Raw genomic sequence first — 13,195 nt, 5'->3', positions numbered from 1 at the left:
TGACTGCACAATGCTAACCAACACCAACCACTACTGTTGTGGTGACGCCGTGATGCCAATGCTACGGCGTTTTGTTTAAATGACCCGATTGAGGCTGTTCTTTTGAATTGGTCTCAAGTCATTCAATGAACCTCCACCGCTAAGCTGGGGCAACCATTGTTCAACCCCGAAACGATAAACTAAACCAGCATCTGACCAAAAGCAGAACAGGACAAAGAATATGAGTTGTTTTCGACCCCCCCAAAATAAGTCTCACAAGCCAAACCAACAGAGAACAGTTAACCTGGTACTCACCTGTAGAAGAGTCTGTGTGGGAGCATTGAAGAGGAGGGAAGGGGGGGGGGAAAGAAGAAAATAAATCAGCGTTATTGGAAACTGCTTGTCTGTTTAAAAAAAAAAAAAACAAGGACGCAAAGGTGAATATTTAGGCCCAAACCTTGTGGACTTCAACTCCCAGAATTCCCCAGCCAGCCATGCAAGGAGAATTCTGGGAGTTGAAGTCCACAGGTCTTAAAGTTGTCAAGCTTGGTATAGAGTACTGACTGGGGTATGTAGAAAAACAGCAAACTTTTTTTATATCATTTAGGGTGGGGATTTTTGTCCATTTCTTCACCCCAAGTATTAGATCTCTTGTTTAAAAGGGAATTCTAATCCAGAGAGAACTTCTAGTTCAGGAGAGAAAGCCAAACCTCTTGTCAGGGTTCCAAATCCAAAAATAAATCAGAGTTCGAGGCAAAGTATTGTTCAAAGTTCCAATTTATGAAGAGAGCCATGTTGGCACAGCTGGGAAAAGCTGAATCTGAAGGCTTCCCGTTTTCCCACCCAGTTGAAAGTTCAAGATCCTGCCCCCCACACCCACAAGTCCATCACATAGTCCAATCTTCCAATGCCATACTGGCAGCTTCCACCCATTCCAGGTGCAAAGACAAAGGATGACCTTGGCTTTCTACAAGGAATGTTATTATGGCTACATAGCATCTAACTCCGTACAATCCCATTTTCCCACAATAGAAAATGGATAGTAGAATAAATAGAAAGTGTGGCAGGCCTGAGATCCAAAAGAAAAGATGGCTGCAGGCCTAACACCGATTTTCCTACCCAAGCATGATCCGATCTCTCTAATCAGATGCCTGGGCCTGAGACAAGAGGAGCCAAGCAGAGTTTTTATGTCATGCTTGGCTGCATTTCTTTGAGGCACCGGGCTGATTATTCTTGAAAGCAGGATGCTGCATCTCCACACTTACCCGTTGCTGAATAAGGGCGTGTTTATGCTCCATTTCCCTCTTCTCCACAGCTGAGTCGATCACCAACTGGTCCAGCTTCAAGGGGGGGAACGAGAAGAGACGTTAAGGCAAAGGCCACAGGCTTATTTTCTGCGCTCTCGGTTTCCCTCTCTGAGGCCAAGAGGGGACTATCTTTTAGCCCAATGGCCACATGAGACCACATGGTGGGGAAGGCTAAAAGTCACATAGGTAGGGGCTGGCCCAAAGCATACCCTCTCTCCCTCTCTCTCTGTGTCCTCATGCAGTAGAGTGTAGGGAAAGAAGGAAGGAAGGAAGGGAAAGGAAAGGAAAGGAAAGGAAAGGAAAGGAAAGGAAAGGAAAATTGGGCCAAGACAACTCATAGGGAAGGAAGGAAGGACAGAAGGAAGGAAGAAAGGAAGGAAGGAAGAAAAGAAAATTGAGTCAAGACAACTCATTGCAAAGGAAGGAAGGAAGGAAGGAAGGAAGGAAGGAAGAAAATTGGGCCAAGACACCACATAGGGAAGGAAGGAAAGAAGGAAAGAAAGAAAGAAGGAAGGAAGGAAGGAAAGAAAGAAAGAAAGAAAATTGAGTCAAGATAACTCATAGCAAACAAAGGAAGGAAGGAAGGAAGGAAGGAAGGAAGGAAGGAAGGAAAGAAAGAAAGAAAGAAAGAAAGAAAGAAAGAAAGAAAGAAAGAAAGAAAGAAAGAAAATACTCAAACTCAAACCAATATCTGGAAAATAGACCAAGTGCCACAATTTATTTTAGGCATATTTGCATCACAAACCATCCATCTGTCAGAAAGTTTAGATTCTAGTCCTCGTGATTCAGAACCAAGAGATGATTTGAGAGAAAAAAACAACCAACTTATTAACATTGAGTGGATCTCCCCACCCCCTTAAGTCTACTGAAAGATGCTTCCATTTAATTAAACTGTGCCAGGAGCCAAGTGAAATGCATGCCAATTAGCTTAGCTGTCCTTTGGGTGACCCCCAAAGACCACCAGCAATCCAGGAACACTATCAGCGGCTGCCAAGGAAAAACTACCAGGCCATTGAACTCAGGTGAGGAACATGAGTCCGTCTCAAGAGGTCTGGAGCTGAAGGCTCAACAACCAATGAACAAAAGGGATGGGCTGTGCGATTTTGTGAGTCCCCTAATGTTCTTTCCTTCCACAACTCTCATTTGGTCTTTGTTCCCTTCACCCTTCTCCCACTTTTATTCCTCCCCATCTCCTTTCTTTACCTGGCTTTGGTTTTCTACAATCTCTCTCTCTTTCTCTCTGTCTCTCTCTGTCTCTCTCTCTCTCTCTCTCTGTCTCTCTCTGTGTCACTCCTTCTCTCTCTCTGTGTGTGTGTCTCTCTCTCTGTGTATCTCTCCTTCACTCTCTCTCTCTGTCTCTCCTTTTCTCTCTCTGTCTCTGTCTCTCTTTCTCTCTCTCTCTCTCTGTCTGTCTCTCTCTGTGTCTCTCCTCTCTCTCTCTCTCTCTGTATCTCTCCTTCACTCTCTCTCTCTGTCTCTCCTTTTCTCTCTCTGTCTCTGTCTCTGTGTCTCTCCTTCTCTCTCTCTCTCTCTCTCTCTCTCTCTCTGTGTCTCCCCTTCTCTCTCTGTCTCTCCTTCACTCTCTCTCTCTCTGTCTCTCTCTGTGTCTCTCTCTCTCTGTATCTCTCCTTCACTCTCTCTCTCTGTCTCTCCTTTTCTCTCTCTGTCTCTGTCTGTCTCTCTCTCTGTGTCTCTCCTTCTCTCTCTCTCTCTCTCTGTGTCTCCCCTTCTGTGTGTGTGTGTGTGTGTGTGTCTCCTTCACTTTCTCTCTCTGGCTCTCTCTCTCTCTCTCTCTGGCTCTCCTTCTCTCTCTCTGTCTCTCTCTCCCTCTGTGTCTCTCCTTCTCTCTCTCTCTCTCTCTCTCTCTCTCTCTGTGTCTCTTCTCTGTGTGTGTGTGTGTGTGTGTCTCCTTCTCTCTCTTTCTCTCTCTCTGTCTCTCCCTCTCTCTCTCTCTCTCTGTGTCTCCTGTGTGTGTATGTGTCTCTCCTTCTCTCTCTCTGTCTCTCTCTCAGTCTCTGTCTCTGTCTTTCTCTCTCTCTCTTTCTCTGTGTGTCTCTCTGTGTGTTTCTTTCTTTCTTTTCTTCTCTCTTTCTGTCTGTCTCTCTCTCTCTCTCACACACACACAGACACAACACTCCATTGCTTCCTCACCTCAGTGGCTAGTTTCTTCATGTACGGGTCCAGTTCGTGGAGGAGGCTGTATCCTTGCTGGAAAAAGGTGTATTGGGCGTGCATAAAGGAGAGCATCTGGAAGGAAGACAGAAAGTCCTTTCACGACCCAACTCCTATGTCACCTGTGGCCCTTTGGGGGCCCCTCTGTGTACCTGAGACCTTCTCTGTATATGGAAGAAACGAAGAGGCCTCTTCCAAGATGGATCAAAAGAGGCATTCCCTTTCTCTGCCTGATGGGGGTGATGGGGTGGGAAACCTCTCTCTTAAAATGAGGCTGAAAGAAGATTCCCCTCCAGGACAGTGGGGGAGAAGACAACCCAAAACATTCTCTCCTGCGTGTGAAGGGGAAATTTAACCTGCTTTACAACATCTTGTGGCCCACCAGCAGCCAGCAGAACTGGCAGCAGATTAGGACAGTGAGGAGGTTGGAGAGGAACATGGGCCAGTCCTGGAGTCTGGGGAAGGCTCGGACGAGGGCTCTGTGTCGGAGGCAGAGAGGGGGCCAGGGCCGTCTGACAGTTATCAGCTGCCTTCAGAGTCAGACATCAGTGAAGCAGAAGAACAGCTGGAGCCTGTTCCCAGTGTGCGCATGTGCAGAGTTGCCAGACGAAGGGAACAGCTAAGGAACAGGGGTCGACTTGGGAGAAGGGCACAGGTGGACTGTGAACAGCCCCTCCTGGAGGAAATAAAAGAGGAGCAAAAGGGGAGTGGAGTTTGCAGGAGGCCATTCGTTCATTCCTGCATTCTTGCCAAGTATGGTGGCGGCATCTGAAAGATATCCGCCTGGCTGCTCTCCAAGCCTGATACCGATCAGGTCATTGTGAACTATCTTGAAAGACTGTGGGAGAGGGAAGACTTGGCTGGAGAGAAATTCACTGTAAATTAAATAAAAGGGGTTTATCGGGCGAGGACTCGTCTTCGTGCTGCTGAGGAAGCCTAGGTCAGAACCCCTCCCCACTGACCAACCCTTCATCATCATTTGTTAGCTTAGTTGTGGGGCTGGGAAGCAAGAAGGATAAAGAAATTAATAAAATCCTTACGGCGTCCAGAATTTCAAATTTCTTCTTCGCCTGGAGAACGTTGATCTATAACAAACGAGAAAACAGGGGAAGCTAAATTTCACGACTAACAAAATCTGAAATAAATATGGATGGATCCCTCCATAAAATTAAAACATTCTAATTAACATGAAAACCACTTCAAGGTTTTCACTGTACAATCTTGGATGCTCGTAATAAACAGAACAGGAAGAGGCAAAGGTGACAGAATCTACACGAACATTTTAGGGCCAGGTTCCTAGGACTCCTGGCTTTGTAGAACTGTGAAGAGGTGCGGGGGGAGAGAAACATATTCCCACCCCCACCCCAAGAAGACTATAAAGTATGGCCAAAGTCTTTGAGTTTCCTCTTCAGGATCTGGGCTTCTAAAGAGCAGTCAGGGTGGATCTCCTCTAGGAACCGACTGGTTGGATCATCTGGCAGTCCAAGGGACTTGCAGGAGATAGATAGATAGATAGATAGATAGATAGATAGAGATAGATAGATAGATAGATAGATAGATAGATAGATAGATAGATAGATAGATAGATAGATAGATAGATATAGATGATAGTTAGATAGTTAGATAGTTAGATAGTTAGATATTTAGTTAGTTAGTTAGTTAGTTAGTTAGTTAGTTAGTTAGATAGATAGATAGATAGATAGATAGATAGATAGATAGATAGATAGATAGATAGAAGATAGATAGATAGATAGATAGATAGATAGATAGATAGATAGATAGATAGATAGATAGATAGATAGAATAGTAGTTGGGAAGTTGTGTCCAACCCATCGTGACCCCATGGACCATGTTCCTCCAGGCCTTCCTGTCCTCTATCATCCTCTGGAGTCCATTGAAGCTGGGATGTGGGGGCAGGGCTTCGGGAAGCCAAAAATGGCTGTATTTGGTGTATAAGACGCACCAACATTTCCACGCTCTTTTAGGGGAGAGGTCGGGGGTGCGTCTTATACTCTAAAAATACAGTAATTCTAGGAAGCCGCCTTAAAAAAAGCTCACCTACCTGCAAGACGTAATCCAGGGCCAAGTGCCGGAAACATTTCCTGGTGATCGTCAGCGTGCCAGTGGCCTCTTCTACTTCGTGGGGCTTGTGCCGTGGGGCTTGTGCGTTCTTGACCAACGCAATCTCCATGTCTTCTCGGACTTTGTCGAACTGTTTTTTGGTCTCCTTGAACTTGCGGACATCCCTGCCAAGCGAAGCAGGGTGGCGGGCATTAGCTTCGTCGACTTCAGCAGCCCACTCAACATCAAAAAATGGCCAAGTTGGACTTTGTTGGGTGTGGAAACCATTGACAACTTTCGGATGGGTGGACTTGCACTCCCAGAATTCCACAGCCGACCAGGCTGGCTGGGGAATTCTGGGAGTGGAAGTCCAGAGGTTTTAATGTTGCCAAGATTGCACAATGTTGGTCTATACTGCCATCACAAGATCTGCTTAATGCCGGCGCATCGGATAAGGGCTGCCTTTACTAGAGGATCCAACTTTCCAAAAATACTAAACATTTCTTAAGCAAAGGTGAAAAACATTACAACTGGCCCTCTCCTTATGACCACAACGGACTCCAAAATCTCCTTGGCTTTAAGCATGTTGGGTGTCTTTGCCCCGTTTTACGACCTTTCTTGCCACCGCTGTTAAGTGAATCACAGCCGTTGCGAAGTTAGCAACACGATGGTTGAAGGAATTTGGTTTTCCCCCCTTGGCTTTGCTCACCAGAATATCAGGGGGGAAAAAACTGATCCCAGGGACACTGCAACCGTCATAAATATGAGTCAGTCGCCAAATATCTGGATTCTGAATATATATATATATATATATATATATATATATATATATATATATATATATATATATATATATATATATATATAGTGTCGCAACCCCTGGTATGCCCCAATTATGGGAGGAAGCTAATTGCTTCCATTCTCTGTAAATCGGCTCATTTTTTATATATATATTAAAAATTGCTTATTCTTTATGCATCTTTCAGGGCAAATATAGGAATATGTATGTATGTATGTATGTATGTATGCTGATAAGGGAGGAGAGCTTGTGGCTTAGAGGTTAATACAACTGCCTAATATTTAAAAACAGCCCAAGTTCGAATCCCAGCAAGGGTATGGCTAGCTGATGAAAGCTAAATAGCTTGAAATAGATCTATAATAGTCACCCTTCATTTATTTATCAGCAAAAATGCAACATACACACACACACACACACACACACACACACACACACAGACTAAGCAATAATGAAATGCAGTGCATGTAAGCACTAGGGTGGAAGAGGGAGAAAATATTTTAAGTTCAAAACTAGCCATATTTTTCACTTTTGGAAAGGAAGGGAATCGTTGCATAGTCTTCTTTTTTCCATGCAGTATCTTCAACACAACACTTGTACTAGCCCAGGGGTTGGCAAACTTAAACACTCAATGAGTCGCAACGGTCCTAACTGGAAGGCCCCCCCACCATTCAATTCTGGTGCTGACCGGATGTCCGGTTCCCCCACCACCACCATAGAGTCTCCTCCTGGCGCACCGTGCTCCCCCCTACCCAAACTGGAAGATCCTCTCAAAATTGTGGCGCCAACCAGTGACAAGGAGCTGCAGCAGAGGGATGAAAGAGCCACATGCGGCTCCAGAGCCGTGGTTTGCCAACCCCTGAGCTAGTCAAAGGAGGCATAAACCTGGGCCCGGGAAGGAAAGGAAGTTTGCACCAACTAATAATTCAGGTAATAAGCCATTGGCTCTTGATGGAGGAACAGAATCATAGAATCGCGAAAGGGAGGAAGGATCTAATTATTCTCCAGGAATTCAGAGCCCCGATAAGTAGAACCAAATACTCACTCTTTCACAAAGTTGTTCAGCTGTTGTCGGACAGATCTCTGAGCTTGATCGAAAAGGATCTAGAGACAGCGGGGGAAAAAGCAAGCAGAGAAGAGGGGTGAGGGAAAAGCATATAAGGCCATCAAAAAAGCATTTAACTCTGGATCGTTCCAGCAATCCAAAGGTTTTTAAACGGAAGACTCTTAACATAAGCCATTAGCTAAAACACCAAAAGTTCCTGTTGGATCTAGTCCACAAGTGGGACAATCAATAGCAGTGCCCCGTTGTTTATTTCCCTGCATCATTACTTAAGAGATAGACTGCTTCTAAGCCTGGAGGTTCCAGGCCCAACAGTCATCGTTGTGTCTTCCACAAGAGAACGCACATAGGTTGGTTAGTCATGCAAAAGAAGGGGTCCCTTTTGTCCACCCCAAAATATACGACACCTCCCCTCCACTGGATTACTATTTTACAGATCTGTCTACCTATAAAAGGGACGAGGTGGCTCAGTGACTAAGACGCTAAGTTTGTCGATCAGAAAGGTAGTCAGTTCAGCAGTTCGAATCCTTAGCGGCGCATAACAGAGTGAGCTCCCGTGACTCGTCCCAGCTTCTGCCAACCTAGCAGTTCGACAGCACGTAAAAAAAAAAATGCAAGTAAAAAACCAGTTGCATTCCCCACCTTTACCTATAGAGGGCACCCACACTCAACAGGCCAATATCTTTGCTGGCATCAATATGAAAACTTATGTCTAGCAGCTGCTTCTAATTTATTCAAATCGGCAATGATTGTGTATTAATACCTTTTTATTTACTTATTTGTCTTTACTATTCGACCATCAAACCTCTTCTCAGCATCTTAATATTCTAGGCGACTTCAAAATCTATTTACCCCATCCCGTCTTCTCCTGCTTCTTATATTAATATAAATGTTACTTTCTTTTTTTTTTTTTAATCTTTTATAAGAAGGCGGGAGCAGTTCTCCAGTTTTAAATTCCAACCAACCCCCCCCAAAGCCCCCACTTCAGATTTCTGGCTCCTGTCATTTTTTTCTGGCAAGAGGATCGAAGTGGTATCCCGTTGCCTTGTTCCAAGCTGTTCCTTTGGCAGCTAAGGGAATTCGTGTTGGCTTTCCATCCAAAAACACTGAAACCAGTCCTACTTTTTTTGAGACGAACTTGGCCGCAGAGGTGGTACCCGCACCAAGTTGTATCTGTGGGGTTCTTTTCTCCTCCCACAAATTCTTTTGACTTCTGAAAAATCCCCTGGGTGCACGCATACACTTTCCTGAAGCCCCTGGCATTCACATCCTCCACACTTGAAATAACATAAATGTTTGTTTATCCAAGTGTGGTTTTTCCTGCGATATTATTTGAAAAATCCTGCCAAAGGCAGACTTTTGCAAGCCAGCGGCCCTGGAAGCACCCATCAATCCTGCTGGCAAAAGGGTCCCCTTAGTCATCGCCCACCCTTGAAAGACTTTTAGCTCCATCAGTGCCTTCGGGCCAAGGGGAATATCCTGTTTCCCAAAAAATAAGACCTCCCTGGATAATAAGCCCAATCGGGCTTTTGAACACATGCACTAATTTAATAGCCCTCCTCCAAAAATAAGCCCTCCCTGAAAATATTACTGTTTGGGGACAGCCCGATAAAGGTTTTGGGCAGTTCATGAAAGTGTTTTGCAAAAATTGATGGGATTTTTTAAAAAAAGTCCTATTTCCCATTCCCCTCGCACATATGTGCTAGTAGTTCCCAACTCTAGGGGGCGGTGCTCATCTCCATTTCTAAGCCGAAGAGCCAGCGCTGTCCGAAGACGTCTCCATGGTCATGTGGCCAGCATGACTCAATGCCGAAGGGGCACAGAACACTGTTACCTTCCCACCAAAGGTGGTCCCTATTTTTTCTACTTGCATTTTTACATGATTTGGCAGAAGCTAGGACAAGTAACGGGAGATCACTCCGTTACGCGGCGCTAGGGATTCGAACTGCCGAGCTTTCTGATCGACAAGCTCAGCATCTTAGCCATTGAGCCACCACGTCCCTCATCCATCATATAGATAACAACTATTTGAAAGATCATCTTTCAAACTTGGATAAGATCACCTACAGAAAATTTGCAGAGGTTCAATGTTCATCCCCACCCCCCACAAAAAAAGAATTAAATATTTATATTTAAAAAGAACTTGGCTTCACCTTAAGGGGGAAAAAAACCCTCACAATTTTAAACTTCTCAAGTCGTTTTCTTGGCTTCCCAACTAGGCTTGGGAGTTTAATTGTATAAAATAAAAGTTTCCAGAAAGTCTGTCTCTTTCTGCCCACCCAGTTCCAAAGTAATCACCAAGATTTCAGGATGTGAATCACTCAGCAACTGGTCACTTAGGATGGAGATGTGCCTCTCCAATGAAGTCTCGGCTCCCAAGACCAGACCAGTTATAAAGTCAACCTAAGCCAGTCTTGCGGGGTGCGCCAAAATTTCAGGGTGGCATCACCCACACAACATTTTTCCAGTGGGGGTGCGTGTGAAAGTGGAACCAATTCACTAGAAAGCTTGCCGTTTTGTTTTTTTAAAAAACATCCCTCTTTATTTTGTAGAAGTAATGGTTCATCTTCCACGTTTTTTACATTCTTTTGGGAGTAGGTGTCCCCAGTGTTAGTGATTTTAGTTTTGGAAGAACAAGGAGCATACATTTCCTTCCGAGATGATGTCTCACACAGCATTGCTTCATTGCCTAAGTTGCAACAGTCCGTAAAGCTAGAAATGATCAATCTGTCTTCAGTAGTAGATGATTTTCTTATAGAAGCAGTGCATGTTTCTACTATCCGTCCCCTCAAGCCAAAGTTAAACTGGTCACAGCTTCCTACTTTACTGTCTCAGCCAGGGAGGGGGGGGGGGTTCCAACCTTGGCAACTTTAAGACTTGTGGACTTCAACTCCCAGAATTCTCCAGCTAACCGTTGCTCCCAGGGGAATTCTGAGAGTTGAAGCCCACAACTCTTAAAGTTGCCCAGGTTCGACACCTCTGGTCTAGGCCAGGAGTCGGCAACCTTAAACACTCGAAGAGCCACGACGGTCCTAACCGGAAGACCCGCTCCCCTCCGGTCAATTTTGGAGCCAACCGGAAGTCCGGTTCCCTCCACCATAGAGTCTCCTCCTAGATCGCCCTTTTTCCTTTGCTGACCAGAAGTCCAGTTCCCTCACCATAGAGTCTCCTCCTAGGGTGGCATCCTTTCTCCTCTACCTGTTCTAACTGAAAGCCCTATCAATTCTGGAGTCGACCAGAAGTCTGGTTCCCCCACCATAGAGTCTCCTCCTAGCTCGTCCTTTTTCCTCTGCTGACCAGAAGTCCGGTTCCCTCACCATAGAGTCTCCTCCTAGCACATAGTCCTTTTTCCTCTACCTGTCCTAACTGAAAGCCCTATCCATTGTGGAGCCGACTGGTGACAGGGAGCTGCAGCAGAAGGATGAAAGAGCCACATACAGCTCCAGAGCCGTGGGTTGCCAACCCCTAGTCTAGGCTAAACTAGCTTATTTGTTGCTCTTCTCTAGACTCTGGAAAGAGCCCTGAGCAACAAAGATGAATAAGGGACTGGAGGCTAAAATATATGAAGAACTTGTTGCAAGAAATGGGTATGTCTAGTTTAATGAAAAGAAGGACTAGGGAAGACATAATAGCAGCGTTCCAATATCTCAGGGGCTGCCCCAAAGAATTGGGAGTCAAGCTATTCTCCAAAGCACCTGAAGGCAGGACAAGAAGCAATGGGTGGAAACTAATCAAGGAGAAAAGCAACTTAGAACTAAGGACGAATTTCCTGACAGTGAGAACAATTAACCAGTGGAACAACTTGCCTCCAGAAGCTGTACATGTTCCAACACTGGATGTTTTTAAGAAGATGTTTGATATCCATTTGTCTGAAAAGGTATAGGGTTTCCTGCCTAAGCAGGGGGTTGGACTAGAAGACCTCCAAGGTCCCTTCCAACTGTTATTCTAGTCTATCCTTTGGCATGGCTGGCCTTTGCCCTTGAGGGAGGAGGAGGCCGGGATCTCCCGCAGCAGCTCCCCCCCGCCCCCGAAGAGAAAAACCCTGGCGTCCCTTGCGCTCACCCATGCACCCACATAACCCCCTGCGGGCGCCCAATCCCCCACCCTCCCTCCCTTCTGCTTCTGCATCTCCACTGTTGCCATGACAGATGCGCCGAACTCCTGGGGGAAGAATTTCCAACTCGGTTTTCCTCCCCGTCTGCAAGAGGAAACGGACGGCCAGAGCAGAAGAAAGAAAAAAACAGGCCTGCAGAAATTTTTAAAAAAATTGTTTTGCATTTCCTTCCCTTTTGGAATCTGCTGGAGGGAAGGAAAGCCCTTTTGCAGCCTTCTCTCTCTCTCTCAGGGACGAATTTCATGCCGGATTTCATGCCGTCTCTTCCTTGCCCTCAGCTTCTGCCTGTCTCCAGAGATTGATTTCAATCCATCAAGGGGGGGAGAAACAACCACACACAAACACAGAGGGTTCTACTCTCCTACTCAGACCTCACAACCCCTGGGAGCAAAAAATCATCTCCTCCTCCCCCTTCCCTCCCCAGAGCATCGTAATCCTTCTGTGTCGTCCACTCCCTCTGTCTGGAGTACGGCTGCTAGTAAGAGTTTTGGCCCGCCGGAGGCTAACTCAGCAACTTCCAAGGAACCACGGCCGAGCCCTGCCCCGTGAACTAATGGGTGAGTTGCATACAAATGTACTTTGATGTTCCAGATGCAATACATGTTATGTCATTTTGTGCGGGAGGTTGGGTTTTTCCCCCCAAAGTAGATGTGATTTCCTCCCCTCCCTTTTCTCTTAAAAAGTGATGCATCCCTTAATCAGGGGATGATGTCCCATGACATCAAGAGGGAGGGCCAAGGGTGGGAGTATAAAATTTTAGCAACCGGTTCTCTGCCTGGTTCCCACCCCATTTCATTCCCACCCAGCTCCGGGGGAAGGATACAGAAAAATCTCCATTCCCTCGCCACTCCAGGGGAAGGATACTGCAAAATCTCCATTCCCTCCTCACTCCAGGGGAAGGCTACTGCAAAATCTCCATTCCCTCCTCACTCCAGGGGAAGGCTACTACAAAATCCCCATTCCCTCCCCACTCCTGGGGAAGGATACTGCAAAATCCCCATTCCCTCCCCACTCCAGGGGAAGGATATTGCAAAATCCCCATTACCTCCTCACTCCTGGGGAAGGATACTGCAAAATCCCCATTCCCTCCCCACTCTGGGGCCAGCCAGAGGTAGTATTTGCCGGTTCTCCGAACTACTCAAAATTTCTGCTACTGGTTCTCCAGAACCTGTCAGAACCTGCTGAATTTCACCCCTGATCTCTTATTACACCTCACCTCCCAAATTATCTCGCCGTTGGCTAGAGAGATGCTGGAATTCCTAATTCATGAGTGTTTCGTGACTTCCAAGAACCTCCATTGAACTTGTCGGCCCAGAAAGCAACTTGGGAAAGGACTCCACTCACCATGTGATAGTTGACCATTTCCTGCAAACTGTCTCCAAATTTATCCAAGCATTCCTGCAGAAGGAGGGGAAAAAATACAGGGGCTCTTTAATTCCACGCATCAGATATCTAGAGAAAGGAGCATTATTGGCATCGGAACATCCTACGTATCTGGTGGAACTGGTGGATCATAACCGAGCCCATCAAGCAGATCGCCAAGCTAGCTAGCCGATTCTTTTGTTTCTAGTTGTTGTAGTGTATGAAAAAAATTTTTTAGCAGTTCCAAAGGTGCTTTCCCCCGCCGCCGCCCCTCCAAGAGATGACTGGCCTTTCTCATTTTTCTTTGAAGAGGTTTCGCTTCCCATCTGAGAAGCATCTTC

At 45.9% G+C, this 13,195-nt stretch overlaps 1 protein-coding gene across 1 annotated transcript in view; it reads right to left on the bottom strand.

Moving 5' to 3' along the window:
* Positions 1-13,007, bottom strand: part of ACAP3 (ArfGAP with coiled-coil, ankyrin repeat and PH domains 3) — a 60,843-nt gene extending 47,836 nt beyond the window's left edge. Inside the window, exons 1-8 of the mRNA XM_032232192.1 lie at positions 12,983-13,007; positions 12,837-12,919; positions 7,361-7,419; positions 5,521-5,704; positions 4,499-4,543; positions 3,438-3,533; positions 1,245-1,319; positions 295-306 (exon numbers count right to left, since the gene is read on the bottom strand). Of these exons, the coding sequence (XP_032088083.1) occupies positions 295-306; positions 1,245-1,319; positions 3,438-3,533; positions 4,499-4,543; positions 5,521-5,704; positions 7,361-7,419; positions 12,837-12,919; positions 12,983-13,007 (579 nt within the window). The remainder of the gene's footprint in view (positions 1-294; positions 307-1,244; positions 1,320-3,437; positions 3,534-4,498; positions 4,544-5,520; positions 5,705-7,360; positions 7,420-12,836; positions 12,920-12,982) is intronic.
* Between the last annotated feature and the right edge of the window lie 188 nt (positions 13,008-13,195).

The sequence above is a fragment of the Thamnophis elegans genome, chromosome 15 (genome assembly GCF_009769535.1).
Source record: "Thamnophis elegans isolate rThaEle1 chromosome 15, rThaEle1.pri, whole genome shotgun sequence".
Taxonomy (NCBI): domain Eukaryota; kingdom Metazoa; phylum Chordata; class Lepidosauria; order Squamata; family Colubridae; genus Thamnophis; species Thamnophis elegans.
The sequence above is the reverse complement of the archived record's forward strand: the minus strand, read 5'-3'. Positions and strand labels throughout refer to the sequence as shown.